The sequence below is a fragment of the Hydra vulgaris genome, chromosome 06, assembly GCF_038396675.1.
Source record: "Hydra vulgaris chromosome 06, alternate assembly HydraT2T_AEP".
NCBI lineage: Eukaryota > Metazoa > Cnidaria > Hydrozoa > Anthoathecata > Hydridae > Hydra > Hydra vulgaris.
The window spans coordinates 22,366,209-22,386,073 of NC_088925.1; the positions used below are offsets into that span (position 1 = coordinate 22,366,209).

At 29.1% G+C, this 19,865-nt stretch overlaps 1 protein-coding gene across 2 annotated transcripts in view; it reads left to right on the forward strand.

Moving 5' to 3' along the window:
• The window catches only part of LOC101241832 (uncharacterized), a 42,201-nt gene that overhangs the window by 9,429 nt on the left and 12,907 nt on the right, over nucleotides 1-19,865 (forward strand). For both annotated transcript variants that reach the window (XM_065799591.1, XM_065799592.1), the window contains 6 exons: nucleotides 4,495-4,549; nucleotides 4,643-4,732; nucleotides 18,797-18,860; nucleotides 18,947-19,013; nucleotides 19,206-19,274; nucleotides 19,586-19,655. In XM_065799591.1, the coding sequence (XP_065655663.1) occupies nucleotides 4,495-4,549; nucleotides 4,643-4,732; nucleotides 18,797-18,860; nucleotides 18,947-19,013; nucleotides 19,206-19,274; nucleotides 19,586-19,655 (415 nt within the window). The remainder of the gene's footprint in view (nucleotides 1-4,494; nucleotides 4,550-4,642; nucleotides 4,733-18,796; nucleotides 18,861-18,946; nucleotides 19,014-19,205; nucleotides 19,275-19,585; nucleotides 19,656-19,865) is intronic.

Consider the following 19,865-nt stretch of genomic DNA (forward strand, 5'->3'; position numbering starts at 1 on the left):
CTGGGGCAATTTCCTGATGCTCGAGAGAACTGGATCTGATGTTAATAAGAGCCTATTAAAAATGTCTCTCATATTCGATTCTCTTGAGCATTTTCTTGAATGATGTAATCTGAAGTTTTTAATGTCATTATTGACTCTTGGGCATCTTCGGTAAGTTGTCCAATCGGTAAAAGGGCATACTTTACAATTTCTGCTCCATGGATCAGCAATTTATGTACAGATGTAGGCATGTAATTCCACGGATATAAAGCAACAAATAAATGGGCGGTATTTACACAATAGTCTTTGAATTTTTCATCATCTATATCAAACCCGTTTGAAATAACCTGCAAAATAACATGAAATCGGTGAATTAATTTTTCATCGACTCCTGTAATTTCAGCAGATATAGCAGCATTTTGAAAAAAGCGGCGCGCTGTATTTCCATCGTTAGAGCTTCCATATCCTGGCTTTGGTCGATCAACGATAAGCCCCAGTTTTATCCTAAATTGAGTCTGTATTTCTTCTTTACGTATTTTCACATTCTTTTTATCTTCCTCACGACGAGCTTGCCACTTTTCAGTTGTTAGCTTATACGACAGATGCAAACAGCACTCGAAAAAACGAATCCATGCATGCAATGTAGATATGCGAAATCTTAAATTATCTGTTGTAATGTCCATTTTTATAATGTTGTTGATGTCATTAAATTCTGTAGAGGAAGCTTTGCACAGGAAGCAGTGTTGTGTAGAAGTGGTACCAGTTACTGCATTACAGACTTTACCGTCTATCATCGTAAATGACATACAATAAGTTACTGAAATGGATTTTCCATTTTGTTCATTAGCATATGGTGCAAGACCCTCAATCTGCAGTTCAATGTCAGTAACTTCTTTCAATGTTGACTGTACATCTTCGTGTACAAACTGCAATCGTATTGGTCTGCAGAATCGCGGAGATGATGGTCTAGGATTTTTCCACACAATAGTTGCTTCACCCGTCTCGTGGTTGTTGTGCATTAATTTTAAAGGTACAAGAGAAGTATAAAAAATGCTTTCATCAGATTTTCCAGTCTCAGTAAGTTTTTGTTTATAAACACTTTGACCGCTGCTTCCATCACATCCCCATTTACAGTAAAGTACTAATTTTTGCAGAATTTCCGGATTTAGAGTATCAATGACATCAGCCTGAAGGTGTATAATTCTAGATGTAGTATGATCAAGTAAAGCCTGTAGTTCAATCTGTGCGCACGACTCACTAACAGTTGTGTACACAACTGATGGATAACAACGTTTTTTTGCTTTTTCTACTTCAAGGTATGATGGGTATAATTTGCATTTATGTGCTTTAGCTACATTTCTTGATAGTTGATAAGAGTGCTTTGATTCTCCTTTCTCGATCATTAAAGAAAGTGCTTCATCTGGGGTTAAAGGTACTTCATTTTGTGAACTAACAGCGGATATATATTTTGAGGCTCTTGTTGGGGTTGTTAATGTGACATCTTTAACAACTTGAGCAGCATGTACTTGACCAGAAGTCCTTAAACTCATTTGAGCGACATATGCCAATTCTTCTGTAGAAAAAGTAGAACGTACTTCTCGAGTCTTTCGCCTCTTTGATCTTTCACTAGATGAAGCAAAGGATTGCGAAGGTCGCCCACATGTTCCTTTTTTATCATCACTCTTCATAATCTTCTCAAATGTTGTGCATTCAGTATTGGATAATTTTGAAAATTGTACGGTGCCCTTCAACCATTCTTAATTTTTTTTCAGAAAAAAATCTTCCCATCTTTCTGCTGCTCTCCATCTCGATCGAAAATTTGAAAATAACCGTGATAATGACATTTCATCCTCGCCTACTTGTATCACATGTTCCGTTTTTTTGAAAATTGCATCTGTCAAAACATCAATGATGAATTTGTATTCATTTTTTAAACCGTCTTTCACCATAAAGAATATATCTTTTCTTGAAAATTCCATATTTGAAAATTTGGAAGACTCTGTAAAAAAAAATACAATAATAACTGCTGAAAGTTCTTTGAGGACTATTTTATAAAACTTTGAGATTATCATAAAACGGAATGAGAAGTAACTTTTAAAGCATATATTTAAAATAAAAAATTATCGCATTAAAATGTAATTAGTGCTATTAAATAATGTTAATTCACTAATTTCCATGATCATTAATGCGTGATGCGACATTAATCTATTAACATAGTTTAATGTCGCACCACGCATTCCTCCATAAAAACTAGTCTCATTATTAAAATGGCACTCAATGGCAGCCAGTTTTTTAATATGTTATATTTAATACTATACACGATCAGTTCCTTGTCAAAAGAAGGTGGATAACCGCGGTTAAATTTTTAATACGACATTAGAAAATCGATTTCAGATAAAAAATTTACAATTTTTTATGTTTACTTGTCGCGCGATTTAAATATGAAAAAAATTAAAATTAGCAATAACAGTGCATAACCATATATTCTACATGCCTCCAGAAAGTGATTCCATTTTTCCGAATTCCAACTGAAATAGTTTCTTCAGTTTAACAGCACTTTAAAAGAGGCAAGAATTTCTCGACGTGTCCACTTGTTTAGTGCTTACCGAACGAAGGCTAAATGTCAACTGACGCCCAGGCCACCCGAGAGCAGGCATATACCTGCCCTGTTCGGAATTTTGTTCTGGGACTATCTGTAAACAAGATCTGAACGTAAAAAGACGAAAATATAAAACTCAAAAATTTGACTTTTTGGCCACGAAATCGGGATTTCGTCCCACCCAAAGTCGGCCATAATTCAAAATTTTTTAAAACATAAAATCAATTTTTTTGTTTTTTTTTAATGAATTATACTGCTTATATTATCTAAAAATATATAGGTTCGTTATTTATGTTTATTAACAGGACCGCTACACGGATTTAAAAGACGTCATTTTTACGTAATAAATTTTTATTAAAAAGTCCAGAAGTTACAATTTCAATTTTTTTTTTTTTTCAAATTTTTCATAAAACTTTTTTTTGGCAGTATGTATAAGATATCTTAACTTCTACGTCAAAATGATTTCACTTACATAAGTTGAAAAAAACTTTCAAAAATTACTATAAAAAAATGCAGCTTTTTGTAATTTTGAATTCGCTGTTCGTTTCAAAGACATCCTTTCAAAGACGAAGAAGAAAAGATCGATAAGGAAGAAGAGGCAGACGAAGAAGAAAGAGCCTTTTTTAGTGGATTATATCAAGATTTGAATGATAGACTTGAAAAATAGTGATGTTGATTTGCCTGAGTACTATTATGATTAACATTAATAAACTAACAGTAATTTTAAATAAATTAATATTTTGATAAAGGTTATATTTATATAAATTTATAATTATTATTTTTGTTTTTGTGCCATAATATTTTTCATATTTAATTTTTTGTATAGTTGATTAAAATAGAAAATTCGTTTTAATGGAAATAAATAGGTTCCAATAATACTAAAAAAATATCGTCAAATGCATCAAAAGTACTCGACTTTAAAATTGCTATAAAAACGAAAATACTTAATAATTTGAACTGAATTTTTTTAAAAGTCATATACCATTTGTAGTATAGGAAAATAAAAAAAAATGTTTCTTCTCCTCGGAAGGTATAAATAAAATGAGAAAATGCCTTTTTTCAAAAAATTCTCGATAAAAATAAGAACGTATGAAATCATTTAAAACAAAAAAGTAAATTTTTTTAACCTAGCAACATTACTTAGTTATTGGTATTTATAAAAAATTTTAAATGTTTTGCATTTATATATATTTTATACGAGTTATAAACATTAAGAAGATTAGAGCAAAAAAAAGTTGTGTGTTAGTAGCTAAAAATTTATCATAATGCCTGAATATATGCAGCTGAATTTTTTTATGAGGTATTACCATAACCAGAACTTAATAAAGATTGAGTTAGATTAGCTTGAGAAGGATGTCTTTGAAACGAACAGCGAATTCAAAATTACAAAAAGCTGCATTTTTTTATTGTAATTTTCGAAAGTTTTTTTTCACTTTAAGTGAAATCTTTTTGACGTAGAAGTTAAGATATCTTAAACATACTGCCAAAAAAAAGTTTTATTTTATGAATAATTAAAAAAAAAAATTGAAATTATAAATTCTGCACTTTTTTAATGAAAATTTATTACGTAAAAATGACGTCTTTTAAATCTGTGTAGCGGTTCTGTTAATAAACATAAATAACGAACCTATATATTTTTAGATAATATAAGCAATGTAATTCATTATAAAAAAAAAAAAAATTAATTTTATGTTTTGAAAAACTTTGAATTATAGCCAATTTTTTTAGGTTTTGAACAATTGTGCAGCGTAGAAATTTAAACAAAAAAATTGGTTTAATTGAAAATGTTTTTTTTTTTAATTTTATATATATAAAATAAATTCTATAACTTAGTTTTCTTTAAAAATCAGAAGAAAAAAAAATATTTCAGCAGAAAAGAAATTTAAGTGATTAAATTGCATTATTTAATTATTCAGGAACCGTTAACGTTGCTAAATTAAGAGTCCAGGAAACGCTGATTCAAGTGGACAAGTTTGTATTCATTTATTTCCGTTTCGTTTGTAATCATCAGTATTCATTATTTATGTGTTATCTATTATACCTCACCAAATAACTATTTTTTAGTCTTCAGAAAAAGAATGACGAAATCCAAAATGTTGTATCACAAGTAAAAGAAGCTATTATCAGCGAGGAACAAAGAAGTGAAAAGTTGCAGTTAGTGCTTTTAGTTTCTATGGTGTAATTTTATGCTAGTTTTTGTTTTTTAAGCACATATAGGTACAAATATTTGAAGTAGGTAAACATAAATATTTAACCAACCGTGTTGAGCTAAATATTTAACTAAAGCTCCTATTTTTGCATGTTGAACATTAAAACATATACGAGGTCAGCATTAGAATACAATGAGTCTTTACTATATATGGAGTCATTATATGCATCTCATAAATATTACTCAATTTCTTAAGTTGTTTTTAGTTGCGCAAAGCATAACTAAAGATCAGTAGTGGTCCAAAAGTCCTAGAAACTCCTTTTTCATCATCGGCTTCTCGCTATATTAATGTTAATACTTTCTACCTTAACCCTATATTTAAAAAAAAAAAGCCTTTCAGATATTACTCGTTTAAAGTTTACATGGCATCATAGATTAAAATAAGAAAATAACATGCTTACAGGTAGTCCGATGATAATGTTGATATGTTTAAGATCAGAGGCAAAGGTAAACTTTAACTAATTGAGTTCAAAAGAGCTATTACGTTATGATGATTTTCCTTTACATTTTAAAAATATCTAGCACGATTACCTTGTTGACTTACCTGTGTATTTCTGATTCTATCAGTACTAGAATTTCCACTGAAAAAATTCTGCTGATGGGTCAAACATGGTTATGACAACTTTTAGATATCCCTGGCTTCCTTCAATACCGATATGTATCTAATAGAATTAAAAATATCTGATCTTATTTCAATTTGCCTAATTTTTTAAATTGATGGCAACAATCTTTATCTATTTACGTGAGAAAGAAAAACTATTTTAAACGCGCATTGAATTGACTTTAACCAGTGTTGATAAACGGCGTAAATTTTCTCGCCTCCACTTTGTTCTCCAAAATGTTCCTTCTTCCGCCTCCAGTGGCTTCTGCTTTTCTATTGGCGGCCGCAGCTAATTTTTTTTTGAGGCAAAATATTTTGGAGGTCGATTCCAATCAGGAGGCGGAAGCTATTGGTGGCCGCCTCCAGAAGAAATTATGGAGGCAAAATGATTTAAAGACCGCCTCCAGTGGCTTCGGCCGCCAAATTGGAGGCGGGAATATTTTCCACCCGCCGACGAATGTAATATAAATAATTAACATTTGTTTTTAAGTTAGCGAGCAATTTAAATATTACAGGGTTTTACAAAGTTATAAGTGCACGTTTGCAAAGTTATAAATGCATTTATATTTTACTTTTTTATGTTTATGTGAGAAACTATATTTAAACACCATTATTTGAATTTTGTTAAAAGTTGCACTGACATTATTTGTACAGTAGTCATTTATTATTTACTTGTTTACTTTAATTTTTATTTTAATTCGTAATATTTGTAAATAATTTGTATCACGAACGGAAAAGTTTAAAATTTGTATTTGTTTATTTTATTTATATATACTAAGTTCAAAGTTCTTCAACAGCGGTTCTCGGTGACAAGACCTGTATGGTCTTCTTTGAGTTCCCACGATCTTTATCTGTATTCTTTATTTTTATTTATTTATTTTTAACGATGTCTTTGCATGTAATTTTTCTTATTGATATGTTTGTAAATATTGTGTTAAATATTGTAATAAAGAACAAAAAAAAAAAAAAAATTATAAAATTTATTTTAACCCTTATATTTCAAATATCAATGGAAAGAAAACTACAGAAGAAACTAAAAATACGATTATTTCAATGAGAAATTGTGAAAAATATTAAACCAAGGAAATATCCAACGCTTGTAATTTCACTCGAAATGGTGTTAGTCGTGTTATAAAAAATAGTGATAATAATATACCCTTCACGTCATCTACAGTAAAAAAAAAAAGAAATCTATAAAATCAAAAATTCTATAAATGCAAACATTGAACAGACAATATTTAATTCCGTAGTCTGTAACAATGCCGTAGTTCTTAAAAAAAAACCAAACGCAAATTTTAGAACAACATGACAAAATCGTTTCAATCTCGTTTGTTTCCCGTAAATTAAAGAAATTAAATTTGACGCGAAAAAGATTAGCAATCATTCCTCAAGAAAGAAACATCGCGGAAAGAATAAATCAGAGATCAATTTTTGCGGCAGAAGTTGCTAGAATTGCTGATTCAAATTTCGATTTTTTAGACGAAACCGGATTCAATAAACATACAGTGCGCTCATATGGCTATTCTCCAAAAGATACAAAAGTATACTTGACAGTTCCTGCAATTAAACGACAGAACGTTAGTCTCATGTGCATAATTTCTAATTTAGGAGTTGAATGTTTCCAATACAAAAGCGGCGCATACAATACACAATCATTTATTGATTTCATCAACAACAAACCAGTACCACTCTTTGCAATAAATCCAAATAAAATTCTTGCAATTGATAACGCAAAATTTCATAAAGTAGCTGCAGTACTTCAATTACTAAGAGAAAAAAATATTACTCACAAATTTTAGTACCATACTCCCCTGAATTGAACCCAATCGAAGAGTTCTTTTCCATGTTAAAAACCAATTTCAAATCCACAAGAAATGCTAATCCCGATATGACTGTTGAAGAAACTCTAGAATATATTTTATCACCTGATAATAATTATAGCCAACAATGCAATGCCTTTTAAAAAAATATGAGATGGTTGGAAAAGGCAATGAGGAGAGAAAAATTTATCTAATTAAAATATTTAAAGAGATTTTTTTTTTTTTTTTTAATAATTTAAATTTTTGCATGTCTTTTCGCAAATTTATGAATAAATAATGTATACCGTCTAATGAAGTGACTTTGATAGGTTTTTGAGCATTTTTGCAAATAAACTCTTTCGTATAAATTTTTTTTTGAAATTTATTTTTTCGATATAACATTATACCTTTCTTTTATAGGATTCCATTAAATATAATTTTTTTTTTTTTGGTTCTAATATATATTTTTTAAGTCAAAAATATTATCAATCTCAATCCTTCATTGAGGAACAACTTTGATAGTTTATTATTTCTTAAAAGCTTATTAATTAAGCCATCTTCACAAGTGCCATTAACACTTTTTTTGGAGTTTTACTAAATTACAACACAATTTACAAATATATTTTTAAGATTTTACTGGTATAATTATAAATTTAGACAACAAGATTGGTTATCGAATATATCCGCAAAATGGACGGAAAAAAAACAAAACAATTTGGTGTTAATATGCTAAACATAACAATATAATATATAAATATCCTCACTAGAGTAATTGTAATTAGCAGTTATAAAATAATACTAAAAAAAAAAGTACTAATTGTATATAAATATTAAGTACAAATGTACTTTACTTGCTTAACTCCATTTAAAATAAAAAAAGATACCAAAACAAAATAATCCTAAAAATCACATTTTCTGAAGATTTTACAACAACTGGTGTTAAAACGGGACTAGGAATTAGTTGTTCTGTGTAGCACCTCTAAACTGCTGCAGAGTACTAAATAGTAAAATAAATGTTTGAAAGACAAAGTGTTATGTTTTTTAAATGAAAAGTTCTGAGTTCAATCATGTAGTGAATATTTCTGACATCTTCTGACAACGTATCCAATTTACTTAACAGATTTTATCAATATTTTTTACATTTGCAAACTCTAGTTGATAACTATTATTTGTCTTCGGTGGTTGAAGATGTTGCAATATACTCAAGAAATGTACAGCAAAAACGATGTTTCTGCAACAGGATAATTAAACAGATTTTTGGATCCTTCTACTTTCCTTAAAACCTCATATAAAGAATTTTGGGTGTTGGTAAAACCTCAACAATCTGTCCAATGTAATTTAATTTCACACATTTTTTAGTTTTTCCTGGGTAGACTACAACATGCCAACTCCCTGTAGTTAGAAAATTGTTGACATTAAGGTTCTTCTTGATTAGACTCATTTACATCAACATCTTTCTTGTCATTACTTTCATTGGGATAACCACTACTGGGTCAAATCATTATATTTCAACCAATGGCCTGTGGCTCACCATCTCTGATTTTCCTGATTTTTACATATTGTTATGTGCATCATGTAGATGGGTTAAATTTGAAATTTCAGATTTCCAAGTACAACGGTTCAGAAATTATAGCCTTACAAACATGACACAGTGGCCCCTCTCGATTTACAAATGGTCAAAACAGACTACTTTAGAGCCATATAACTTTTTTCTCACTTTCAACAAGTGTCTCATTTTTTCTAGAACTATTTTCTGAATAGTTCCCTCTTTAAAAAAGTGGTTTTTATTAACTTGTGTTAAATTAGAAAAAAATTATGACCTCCTCAACTTTGGAAAAAATCATAAAATTGCTAAGATATGCCAAAATGAAACTAACTGTAGCATTATTTTATTCATCCACAAGTCTTTACAGATAGGTTTTCTGATTAGCTACTACTGTCTGCAATAAACGGGAAAAATGTAGGCAGCTTGTTGCAGTTTAGAACTTAAATATACCTAAAAGCCAAATGTCCACTCACCTAAAAAGTCCAATTTTCAGACATTTTGAGATGCTTGTAAATTTTTCTAGCATTTTGTTTTGATCTAAGATTAACAGCATAAAAGACCATTAGATCCAACTCTCTGAAAATGCAAACATTATAAACTTGTCAAATCCACACTAAAAATACCAGCATTTTTAAATCACCCTATTTTTCAATCATCAACAGTTGTAAATCGAGGGGGGCCACTGCGTCATGTTTTTAAGGCTATAATTACCAAACCGTTGTACTTGGAAGTCTGAAATTTCAAATTTAATCTATCTACATAATGCACATAACAATACGTAAAAATCAGGAAAATCAGAGATGGTGCCCCACAAAGTTTTCTTTAAATTGGTTGAAATATAATGATTTGACCCTACAACCAACTTCAATGTCTTCTAATTCAGACAAAGATTCAACATCCTTTGAAGCTATTTTTGATTTTTTGCTTTTTATTTTTTGGTTTTTGGATTTTTTCTGTTTTGATATTTGTCTATAATCAATGTCATCGATTGTGATCGATTTTCCTGATGCAATTCCCCCCCCCCCCTCTTTTTCTATTGGTTTTTCCTGCTGCATCATTGCCACAGTACTTCGTGAGAATATCTATTACACCCTCACTTAATATTTCTTTTATGGTGCCATAGTCTTTGTTGACATCTGGAAGCCGTTTTAATACTTTTTCTCGATTCAATGGATATATGTCTGAAGCTTCGAATCCCGCTTTTAAGTTGCCTGCTTTCAGAGTATTATGCAACTTTGTCAAGAGTGCTGGGAAATGGTTTCTTGGAATTGAACCCATGATTCCTGATTCTCTTCTCCATGTTTGTAAAATCTTTTTCCACTCAACTTTCAAGGGTTTGAAAACAGCAATATCAAGCGGTTTTAGCAGATGTGTAGCATTTGGGATTAAACATATAAACCGGATATTATTTTCCAAGCATGCTTTGATGATATCAGATGAGAAATGTGAAGTTAAATTATCCCCAATAACAACTTTAGTTCCTGTAACAGATGCTGTTTTAGGAATAAAAATTTCCCTGAACCAACGCTCAAATGTTCTAGAGTCGAACCAACCAGATTTAGAACTATCGAATATAGTTCCAGGTGGGCCACCATATGTCCACTCTATGCAGCAGTTTGCAGCTTTATAAACAACCATGGGAGAAAGAAACTGACCAGCTGCACTCCCACTGTACATAATACTAATAGCTCCTTTAGAATGCTGCATTTTTCTTTCTACCCATTTAAGGCCACATTTACAAACTACTGTTTTAGAGCCTGGATTATCACTCACATTTGTCTCATCATAGTTGAATATATTGGTATTAGGAATGTCTTGAAGTGTAATGGATAACTCATCGAAATATGAACAAACTGAATTTCGATCAATTTCAACTCTTGCTGGTTTTATGTTGTCAGCAATTTAAGCAGTCAGATTATTGCAAACAATGAAGGATTTTATCCAATTAGGGCCATGCAAGTTATTTTTAAATTTTAAATCAGTAACACCCATTCTGTCTAGATAGTCTTCCTAGCAGACGTATATCCAACTTATTTAAAGATAACTTCCAATCTGTCAGGATGCTAATAATTTGTAGAATCTTTTCTTCGGTATGAGGCTGTAATCTGGTCTGCCCTCCAAAGTTTTTCATATGTCTTAGTTTACTCTTGTTGTACAGAGTACCATATGGTATACCATATAACTTGGATGCCTTAAAAATCGATATTCTGTTAGTTAAGATATGTAACAAGGCATTTTGCATGGCTTTTGGTGGATACAATGCATAGGATCGATTACCTGGTTTACGTTTATAAGTTCTCATGAATTCTTCTGCAATTCTTCTTGTGATATTTTTTGTCTTAATGTCTTTTTTAACTAGAAATAATTGTTTAAAACATTAAATAATCACAATAAGATTGAAATATCAAATATTGAAAATTATTTGAAAAAGTGAAAAACAAAATTGTTTTGAATTTTATGCAAATGTAATTGGGAGTAACCAAAAATGAGTGGTATATTACAGTGGTATTATAACTGGAATACACCACTTGAACATCTAAGAATAGATTTTTAGAAATAAATTTATTCCAAAAAATTAAAATCATATGTTTTTTGACATTTTTTTGGTACATGTAAAAATCGTTATTTTGTTGTTTAAGTCATGTTAATCCCAACACATTTTCACAAGTTAGAATCACTTCACAATCCTTAAAATTTTAAAAATATAAGCAGATTATAACAATGTAATAAAAAAAAAAAAAGGTTTTTAATTTTGCTATTATCTCCAAATCAATACTTTTGTAACTAACAGGCTATTTTTTATCTAAGTCACACCGTTTTACGGTACTTTTTTTTAAAACTTATGGAAAGTATCTAATCTAGAAAAATTATTGATATATAACAATATGCTAAACTAAGTAAGAATGTAAAGAATTTTCACTAATTAATCACTTTTTTTTTTTTTTTTTTTAATAATAATAAAATAAAACACTTAATGATTGCTATGCTGTAATTTAATTTAATATTTTGCGCATTATTTTTTATTTTTTAAAGCTAAAAAAAATAATTTCCAAAAAAATCAAAAATTGACATCAAAGTTTCATTTTATACGATTTATTGAAAAAGTTTTGATTATTTAATTAAAATAATAATTTTTTCGAAGTGGTTGTTTATCAAATAAATGGGAATAAAATCGAAAAATGTTTTGAATGAATTAGTAGTTTCATATGCAAAACGAATGTTGAATGTATAAATGACTGAATAAAACAAATGTTTTCATGAATTGGAAATTTTGTTACCATGACTTAGGCAAAAAATAATTTAAAAAAAGTTTATAATTTAATGGTCAGTTTATTATCAAAATTTGATATTTTGTTGCCCATTTGTCATGCTAAAAATTTAATTTACGACTATAACATTAAATTCTTAACTTTAATCATTTGATATTGTAAAAATAACTGAAAAATACAACGTCCTTTAATATTTATGAAGAATTAATAAAATTAATTTACATATTTATAACTACACACAATTATAAGTGCGTAGGATATTAAACTAAACTTCGTTGATAGTAATTAGCATAATGACTATGCTATATTGATTAATGTTATTGTTATGAATTGTTATTGATTGTTATTGTGATTATATGCATATATATCAACAAGTAGTATATTATTACACAATCTTTATCAATTACAGAAGATGTTAATCACAACAAGTTAGGTACTTCTACATTTTTTTCAAATTTTCAGAAAAAATTTGAAACCACAACAAAAATGTTGCTAAACATTTTAATCTATGATGAATAGTATAAAAGTTCAAAACCATTGAAAATGATGGCAAAAATATATAGAAAAATTCGGTCATTTTCTGTGATCAGGTTTTTTAAAACTTTTACAACTTTGTGAAATGAAGAGCAATAACATTATTTTTATTCAAAAAGTGTAATTATTCAAGTATCCATCCATAAAGTATTGCTTTACAGGGCAAGGAAGGTAAGTCGAGGGGGACAAGAAATGGTTAATGATAGCAGCGGTTAGGGAGGGGGAGGTAATTTTTTTTTCCATTTTTTTTTAAATAAATAATGAATTTTTATGTTAACTCACTCTATTAATTATGTTGGATTAAAATGACATAACTAGGGGAGGGGGGGGGGGGTGATGCAGATCTTTCCCATTCTTTCTAAGGGGACAAAGGAGGAAATTGGAAAATGAAAATTGACACAAACAATTTATATTTTGAAATAAATAAAGACCTAACTTATTGTATAAATATTACATATATTAAATATTATATTACATATATATATTTTTAATTAGTAGCTTGTATAGTATAAATATTACTTTAAGTTAAATGCAAAATAACTGGTTAGCAAAAAATCAAATCACCCAAAACCATGTCTGTTAAGAAATATCTAAATGAGTTTTAGAATCATCTGGATCTTCCTCTAGTTTATTTATTTTCCAATATGCTACCAGTAAAGTACTTAGTTTATCTGAGGTATTTTTTGGATAAGACACTTTCAGAATTTAACCTCTTAACAAAACATCGGAATTAACTGCGCTCCAGACATGTTCAATCTCCATACATTCAAGTGACTTGAAATTTTTTTCAAAAAATTTGTGTAACATTTCTTGTTGGTGTCCAGTTACTGAATCAAAAAGTTTATCATCAGCTGTCAAGCCTTCCTTTAAATCCTTTTTTATCTCCATGCCTAGTTTATTTCTGCCTACCATGCATCTTTTCTATCCTTTCTCTTTTATCCGATCAATCAATACCTTTTTATTTCTCATTTGTCTTTCTTTACCAGTTTGCCTAGCCTAAACACCCAATTTAATGCAAAATGTGACTAGCTTTTCTTCTCCTCAAAAATTTTAGTAAGAAGTCAATCCACAGAGTGGTTAGCTTTAACTTTGGAGACGCTGTCAATAAAAGTTTTAAAATCTATGCATTTGGGGCTTGTTTTACCAACAAATCTACTTTGGCAAGAGTTCTTTCTGCCCATATATTATGAAGGGGTGCACTTATAGCTTGCAATTTCATTTCATTTGATGGATTGTCCAAAGGATCAGTTAAATAGGGTGATAACTGGTAAGGACATGACTGCAAACAATCACATAAGTTCAATTCATTAATAAAGGTTGTCTAACATGCTGCAATTTGTTATCTGTAGCGATTCAAGTGTGTTATCTTCTAGTAACAGGTGACCAAATGCATCAGACTGAGTTGTGAGAAAAAGATTTGGTTACCCCCCCCCCTCCCCCAGCACATTTCACAAAATCCAAAGCAACTTTAAGATAAGCAATCTTAAACAATAGATAAAACGAAGAAACTTTAATAAATATAAAATAAATAATAATAATAATGTTAACTGTACATTTGAAAATATTTGAGTCACTCAACTGTAGTTGCATGACTTTAACAGTAAAATAAAAAATACTAATGAAATTCGTGATATAACAAAATAATAACAATCTAATTTTTATTTAGAGTTGTCTTTCTCATGTTCCTTGAGTTTATTTTTACAAGTATTTAAATCAACAGAGTTAACAATGTCATAGGTTAGACTGTTCTATTTATTTACAATACTATTAATAAAGTAATGCGTTTTTGCTTCCAAAAAACGAACATTTTGTTTGTGCGACCATTGATTATGACCTCTTTGGATATAAGTTGTTTATTGTTAATCTCCAATTTACTTTATGAATATCATTTTTAATTTTATAATATTCTTTCATATTGCTCCGTTTTTCTAATGACGTCAGTCCGAATTCTTTTAATCGCTCCTCATATTTCATACCTTTTAAACATCTTATTCTTGTTGTTCTTTGTTGTACTTGTTTTATTTTATTAATGCTTTTTTTATAATAAGGATTCCAAATTGGTGAGGCAAATTGGGGTTGAACTAACGAACAAACAGCAGTTTCATTAGGTCTTTATCTAAGTATATAAAACAATGTTTTATTTGACCAAGTATTCTGTTTGCTTTTCCTGCAATCATATCTATATGATTTTTCCATTTTGTATCATTAGATATTAGGACTCCTAAATCTTGTTCCAAAGATGTTTTTATCATAGTGTAATGATTATCATTGCTTGTTGGTTGGCTTATAATAATTATAGCGAGGTTTTTTTTTTCCCTGTATGCATAATTTTGCATTTTTCATTGTTAAAGTGTAATAACCATTTTTTGCTTTATTTACCAAGGTTCAATAAATCCTCTTGCATTGCATAGTTATCGTTGATATTTGTAATCACCGAAATATTTTTCGTATTGTTGGCATACAACTTACAGCAATTTTTTATTTCTTGTGATATATATCATCAATATAGATAACAAATACTAGTGGACCTATTACTGATCCCTGTGGCACTCCACTTGTTACCTTCTTCCATTCTGATTTATAAGTACCAAAACAACTCTTTGAATTCTATTAGTCAGATATGCTTTAAACCAGTTTACTAAAACTTCATTTTCACAATATGCTTTTAATTTTATTAACATCTTGTGTGCAACAGTATCAAATGCTTTGGAGAAGTCCAAAAAAGCTACATCAATTGAAAAACCACGTTCCAGAGACTGTAATTAAATCTAAAGACTCTAGTAAATTTGTGCAACAGTTTTTGTTACGAACAAAGCTGTGCTGCAAATCAGGTATTAATTTATTTTCAACAAGATGTTTTATCAAGGCGTCTCTTATTATACTTTCCATTACTTTGCATACAACAGACGTTAATGAAACAGGATGGTTTGTTGCTTTCAATTTGTCTCCTTTTTTATATATAGGAATAATATTTGCACACTGCCATAATCTCATAATTATGAGATTATAGCAGTGTGCAATAATCTCATAATTATGAGATTATAGCAGTGATTATGGAATGTTCTAATAGTATTTTAACTCCATTGTCAATTATTTTTAATTGATCCACTTGAGTTGGATCAATTAAAAATAATTGACAATGGAGTTAAAATACTATTAGAAGATTCCTTTAAAAACTCTCGGGTGCACTTTTTCTACAGTAGATATATTAACATTCAATTTACTTAACTTTTTAATAACGATGTCAGTATTTATATCCAGATTTGCAATTGGCTTAGGTAATGCTTTATTAAACGTTGGTACATTGTCGTTTTCGTTTTGAAAAACTGAATGAAAAAAATTATTCAGCACTTTAGTAATACCTGATTCAATTATCGATATTGTTCCATCTTCCATTTCCAGAGCACTTATTTTCTGATTGATTTTAGTTTTACTGTTTATATATTGGTATATCAATTTAGGATTGTCTTTAGCTTTATGAGCAATTTCTTACTCATATCTGTAAAATCAACAATCTCTGATTGTTGATTTTACAGTTGTTTTTTTGTGACTTTATTGATATTTTTGTATTCCCTTAATAAATTTTGGTCTCTAAATTTGGAATTCTTGCACTTGATCCACAGTTTCATTTTCAACTTTATCAATGCTGCTAATTTTTTATTAAGCCAAGGTGCTCTTTTGATTTTATTCATATTTGATTGCGGGACATATAGAGTGCATGTCATAATGTTGTAACCATTTATTGTAACACTCGTCTGCGTTAAGGTTTTCAAAGAGCTTATCCCAGTTGATTTTATCAAAGTAATTGTTCATATTACTGTAGTTTTTACTTTATGATACATATATTTTTTAGCGTATAATTGACTTACAATTTTATTTGATGGTATAAAATTATAGCAAAAAATAAGAATATGATTTAAAATTAAAATCCCCACATAAGAGAATACCACTTGCTTTTTTATTCAATATTATCTTGTTGGCGGCTTCAATTGACCTCATTACATTTATGTCACAAACTCCAGTACGATAAATGCATCCACATTTATCGTACTGGAGTTAGTGACATAAATGTAATAAGGTCTATTGAAGCAGCCAACAAAATAATATTGAATAAAAAAGCAAGTGGTGTTCTCTTATGTGGGGATTTTAATTTTAAATCATATTTTTACTTTTTGTAAGTCTTTCTCTACCAATGTTTAAAAAACACCAAATCTGTTCAATTAGATTACTTTAAAGTTCAGCATTGAAAATTTTGAAAAAGTTTAAAGTTTTAGCAATATGTGTACACACTCCACCACCTTTTCTGAAGGCTCTATCATTTCTATGTAAGCAATACCCAGGAATATTAGTTACCGAGTTATCTGTCCACGATGTCTTGCATACCATAATTATATGCGGTGAATTTCTCTCAACCTTATTTAACAACTCATTATATTCATTATTTAATGACGTAGCGTTTGTGTACCAACATTTTAAATAACTTTCTGTTATCTTGTTTTTTTCGTGATTTGATCAGCAATTTTTTTGTGATTTAATTTGCTCAAGAATGTTTGAATTAATTTTTTGGCTTAAAAAAGTATTTGATGGCTTGTTTGAACAGTTTTGGGCTGATGTTCATAGTTTTATAGTATCATTGATATTATTGTGTATTGATTGGTTTTATTGTGTATTGATAGTATCATTGATATTATTGTGTATTGATTGGTTTTATTGTGTATTGATTGGTCATCAATGTATCTAAGACCCTTGAAACCGCTAAGGCTGCTGCAAAGTTGCTGTATTTTGAAATCTTACTATTAGTGTCATTTAAACAAACTCTTTTTTTTCCAAGTATTTCAAGTTTCAATTTCAGATTATTGATTACAATTTCTTTATCAATGATAATTTGCTCCAGATTGCAAATCCTCTCCATTAGCTCTGTTTGGAGTTGATTAATTGCAAAAGCAATTAGTTCTTTTATTTCCTTTTCTTGGTTTGATCCAAGAGCCATTTGATTTGATAGAAGGGCTATCACCCTTATCAGTGGATTACCTCCTGGTAGTGAAATATTAAACTATTAGTTTACCTTATTAACACAAATAGAACTGTTAGTTTTTTGTGTTTTTTTTCTCTGTATAATAAGTAATATAAAATAACTATTTGAAATTTTATAGAAAATTTTTTTAAAAATTATTATTTATACTATGTCAAAATGGTTCTGCGTGGTTTCCTCTAAATAGAAAATGGCCATCCACGGTCCAGTCAGAAGTTTTCCTAAGAGGCCAAGTGCTTGCAAGTGGATGCAGATTGACTGATTTTCTAATTCTTCTAATACAGAAGTTGTGAGGGATATTTGGTTATTGCAGAACTTCTCTAGGTAGTTGATTGATAAATTTTTATGCAAAAAAAAAATAATAAAATTTTCGGAGAAAAAGAGATTGAAAGATCAAGTCATGAAAGTCAAACTACATGTACTTGCTGTCTTTAACACACATATGCATGCGCACACTCGCACAAACCTTTGTACCCTTTTAGAAAACCCTCTCTTTTACTTTATAGAAGATCCTTTATCATTGATATTATTTCAGACTATTTCCTCTTTTTCAAAATGATTCACAACTTTACTGTTTTTTATGTTCATGTTTCATGTTTTTTTCAAAAAAAATATATTTATTTTCAAAAAGATTTTTAGTTCTGGTGCATTTACCTTATTTTAAATTTGTTTTAAATAATCAAATAAACATTTTATAGATTTTTGTGCATATCAAACCACCCGATTATTTTCTGCATATCAAACCACCCGATTATTTAAGTAGTTATAAAAATTAAAATTGGTCCAATAACTTATGCATCACCTGTTACATAGTTAAAAAAAAATTTAGTTAAAAATTTATTGATACACTCACTTTTTTGTTTGATTGTAAGACTGCTATGTTAAAACAAAGCTAAAATGATTGACTCCTTCTCGCACATCTCTAAATAAAAAGAGTTTTGTTTGCCCTATTTACATGAATATTTTTATAAGATCACTTCATTTAAAAAGATTTTAATCAAAACTTATTAAAACTATTTTTGCAGAGAAGCTTAAGCATTTACTGATAATTAGTGAAACATCTTTTTGCAATTGATCTTAGTATTAATGAGGCCTCTTATACAAAGAACATAAAGAATTAACATGGTTATGTCCTGTTTGCCTCAATAGGTTATCCAATAGATGCTTCTTCATCTTATTACTATGTTGAGAATAAAAATATATTTTTAATTAATAAACTATATTTTAGGCAGTCTTATTTAGAAAACTTTGATAATATTGCCAATGCTTTCAGAAATGCATCACATTATTACGTGAGTGATTTTTTCCTATATATTTTCCATATTTCCTTAAAATTTCTCTTTAATTAGAGATCATAGTTTTTGCTAATTTTTTATAGACTGAAACTTCCCTCAATCAAGAGAAAGCAAGTTGGAAAAATCTAGTTGATCAAAAAGAAAGCATAGGTTGCAATTTATTTTTATTTATTTTTGTACATGTGTGTTTAAATAAACTGCAAACCAGTGGTGGTGATGATATAACCTAGGTGGGCTGAGCAAAGACATTTTGTGACACTCTTTAGGGCGTGTATGCCAGTTTAAAGTAAAAACTATTAAATAGATTCCTTAGTAATCAAGTGTTAATGCATCTACATTTAGTTTGCAACAAGAAACAATTAAATGAAATTATATTTGGCAAACTTGATGATATGAAAATCAATTTTGAAGGTAAGTTGATAATTATTGAAATGATCAAAACTTTCGTGAACTAATTGTAATTAAAGTCTTCTTTTTTTCTTTTTTTTTTTCTTATTCAAATTTTTTTTTATTAAGAAATACAGTATTATCATTAAAGTTTTTTTTTGTCTCTCAAATGGCCATCGCACCTTATTTTTGTCTCTCAAATAGCCAGCATACCTTATTTAATTATACCTTATTTAAGTGAAATATGATAGTCCTGATTTCTAAGCATTGTTTTTTTTTTATTATTATTCATTTTAGTTTGACTTGGATAGATTTTTATGTAAAATAATTTTTAGAACCAATGAATGAAGAAGAATCTCCGAAATCAGTTTGGGAACTTTACTTAGAAAAAAAAGATGCTATGAGGTATTGTTCCTACTTTCTATGATTTAAATATTTTTATTCTTTCTATTAATCAGTTGTTTTTGTTGTTGTTGTTTTTATCAATAAAACCAATGGCTTCATAAAAATGCCAGCTTTTTGGAGTTATTTTAACAATCTATTAATCTAAGGAGATTTTTTCGAAAAGAAGATAAAAATCAATAAACTCATCCATTCTGCAAAAAATTACAATGG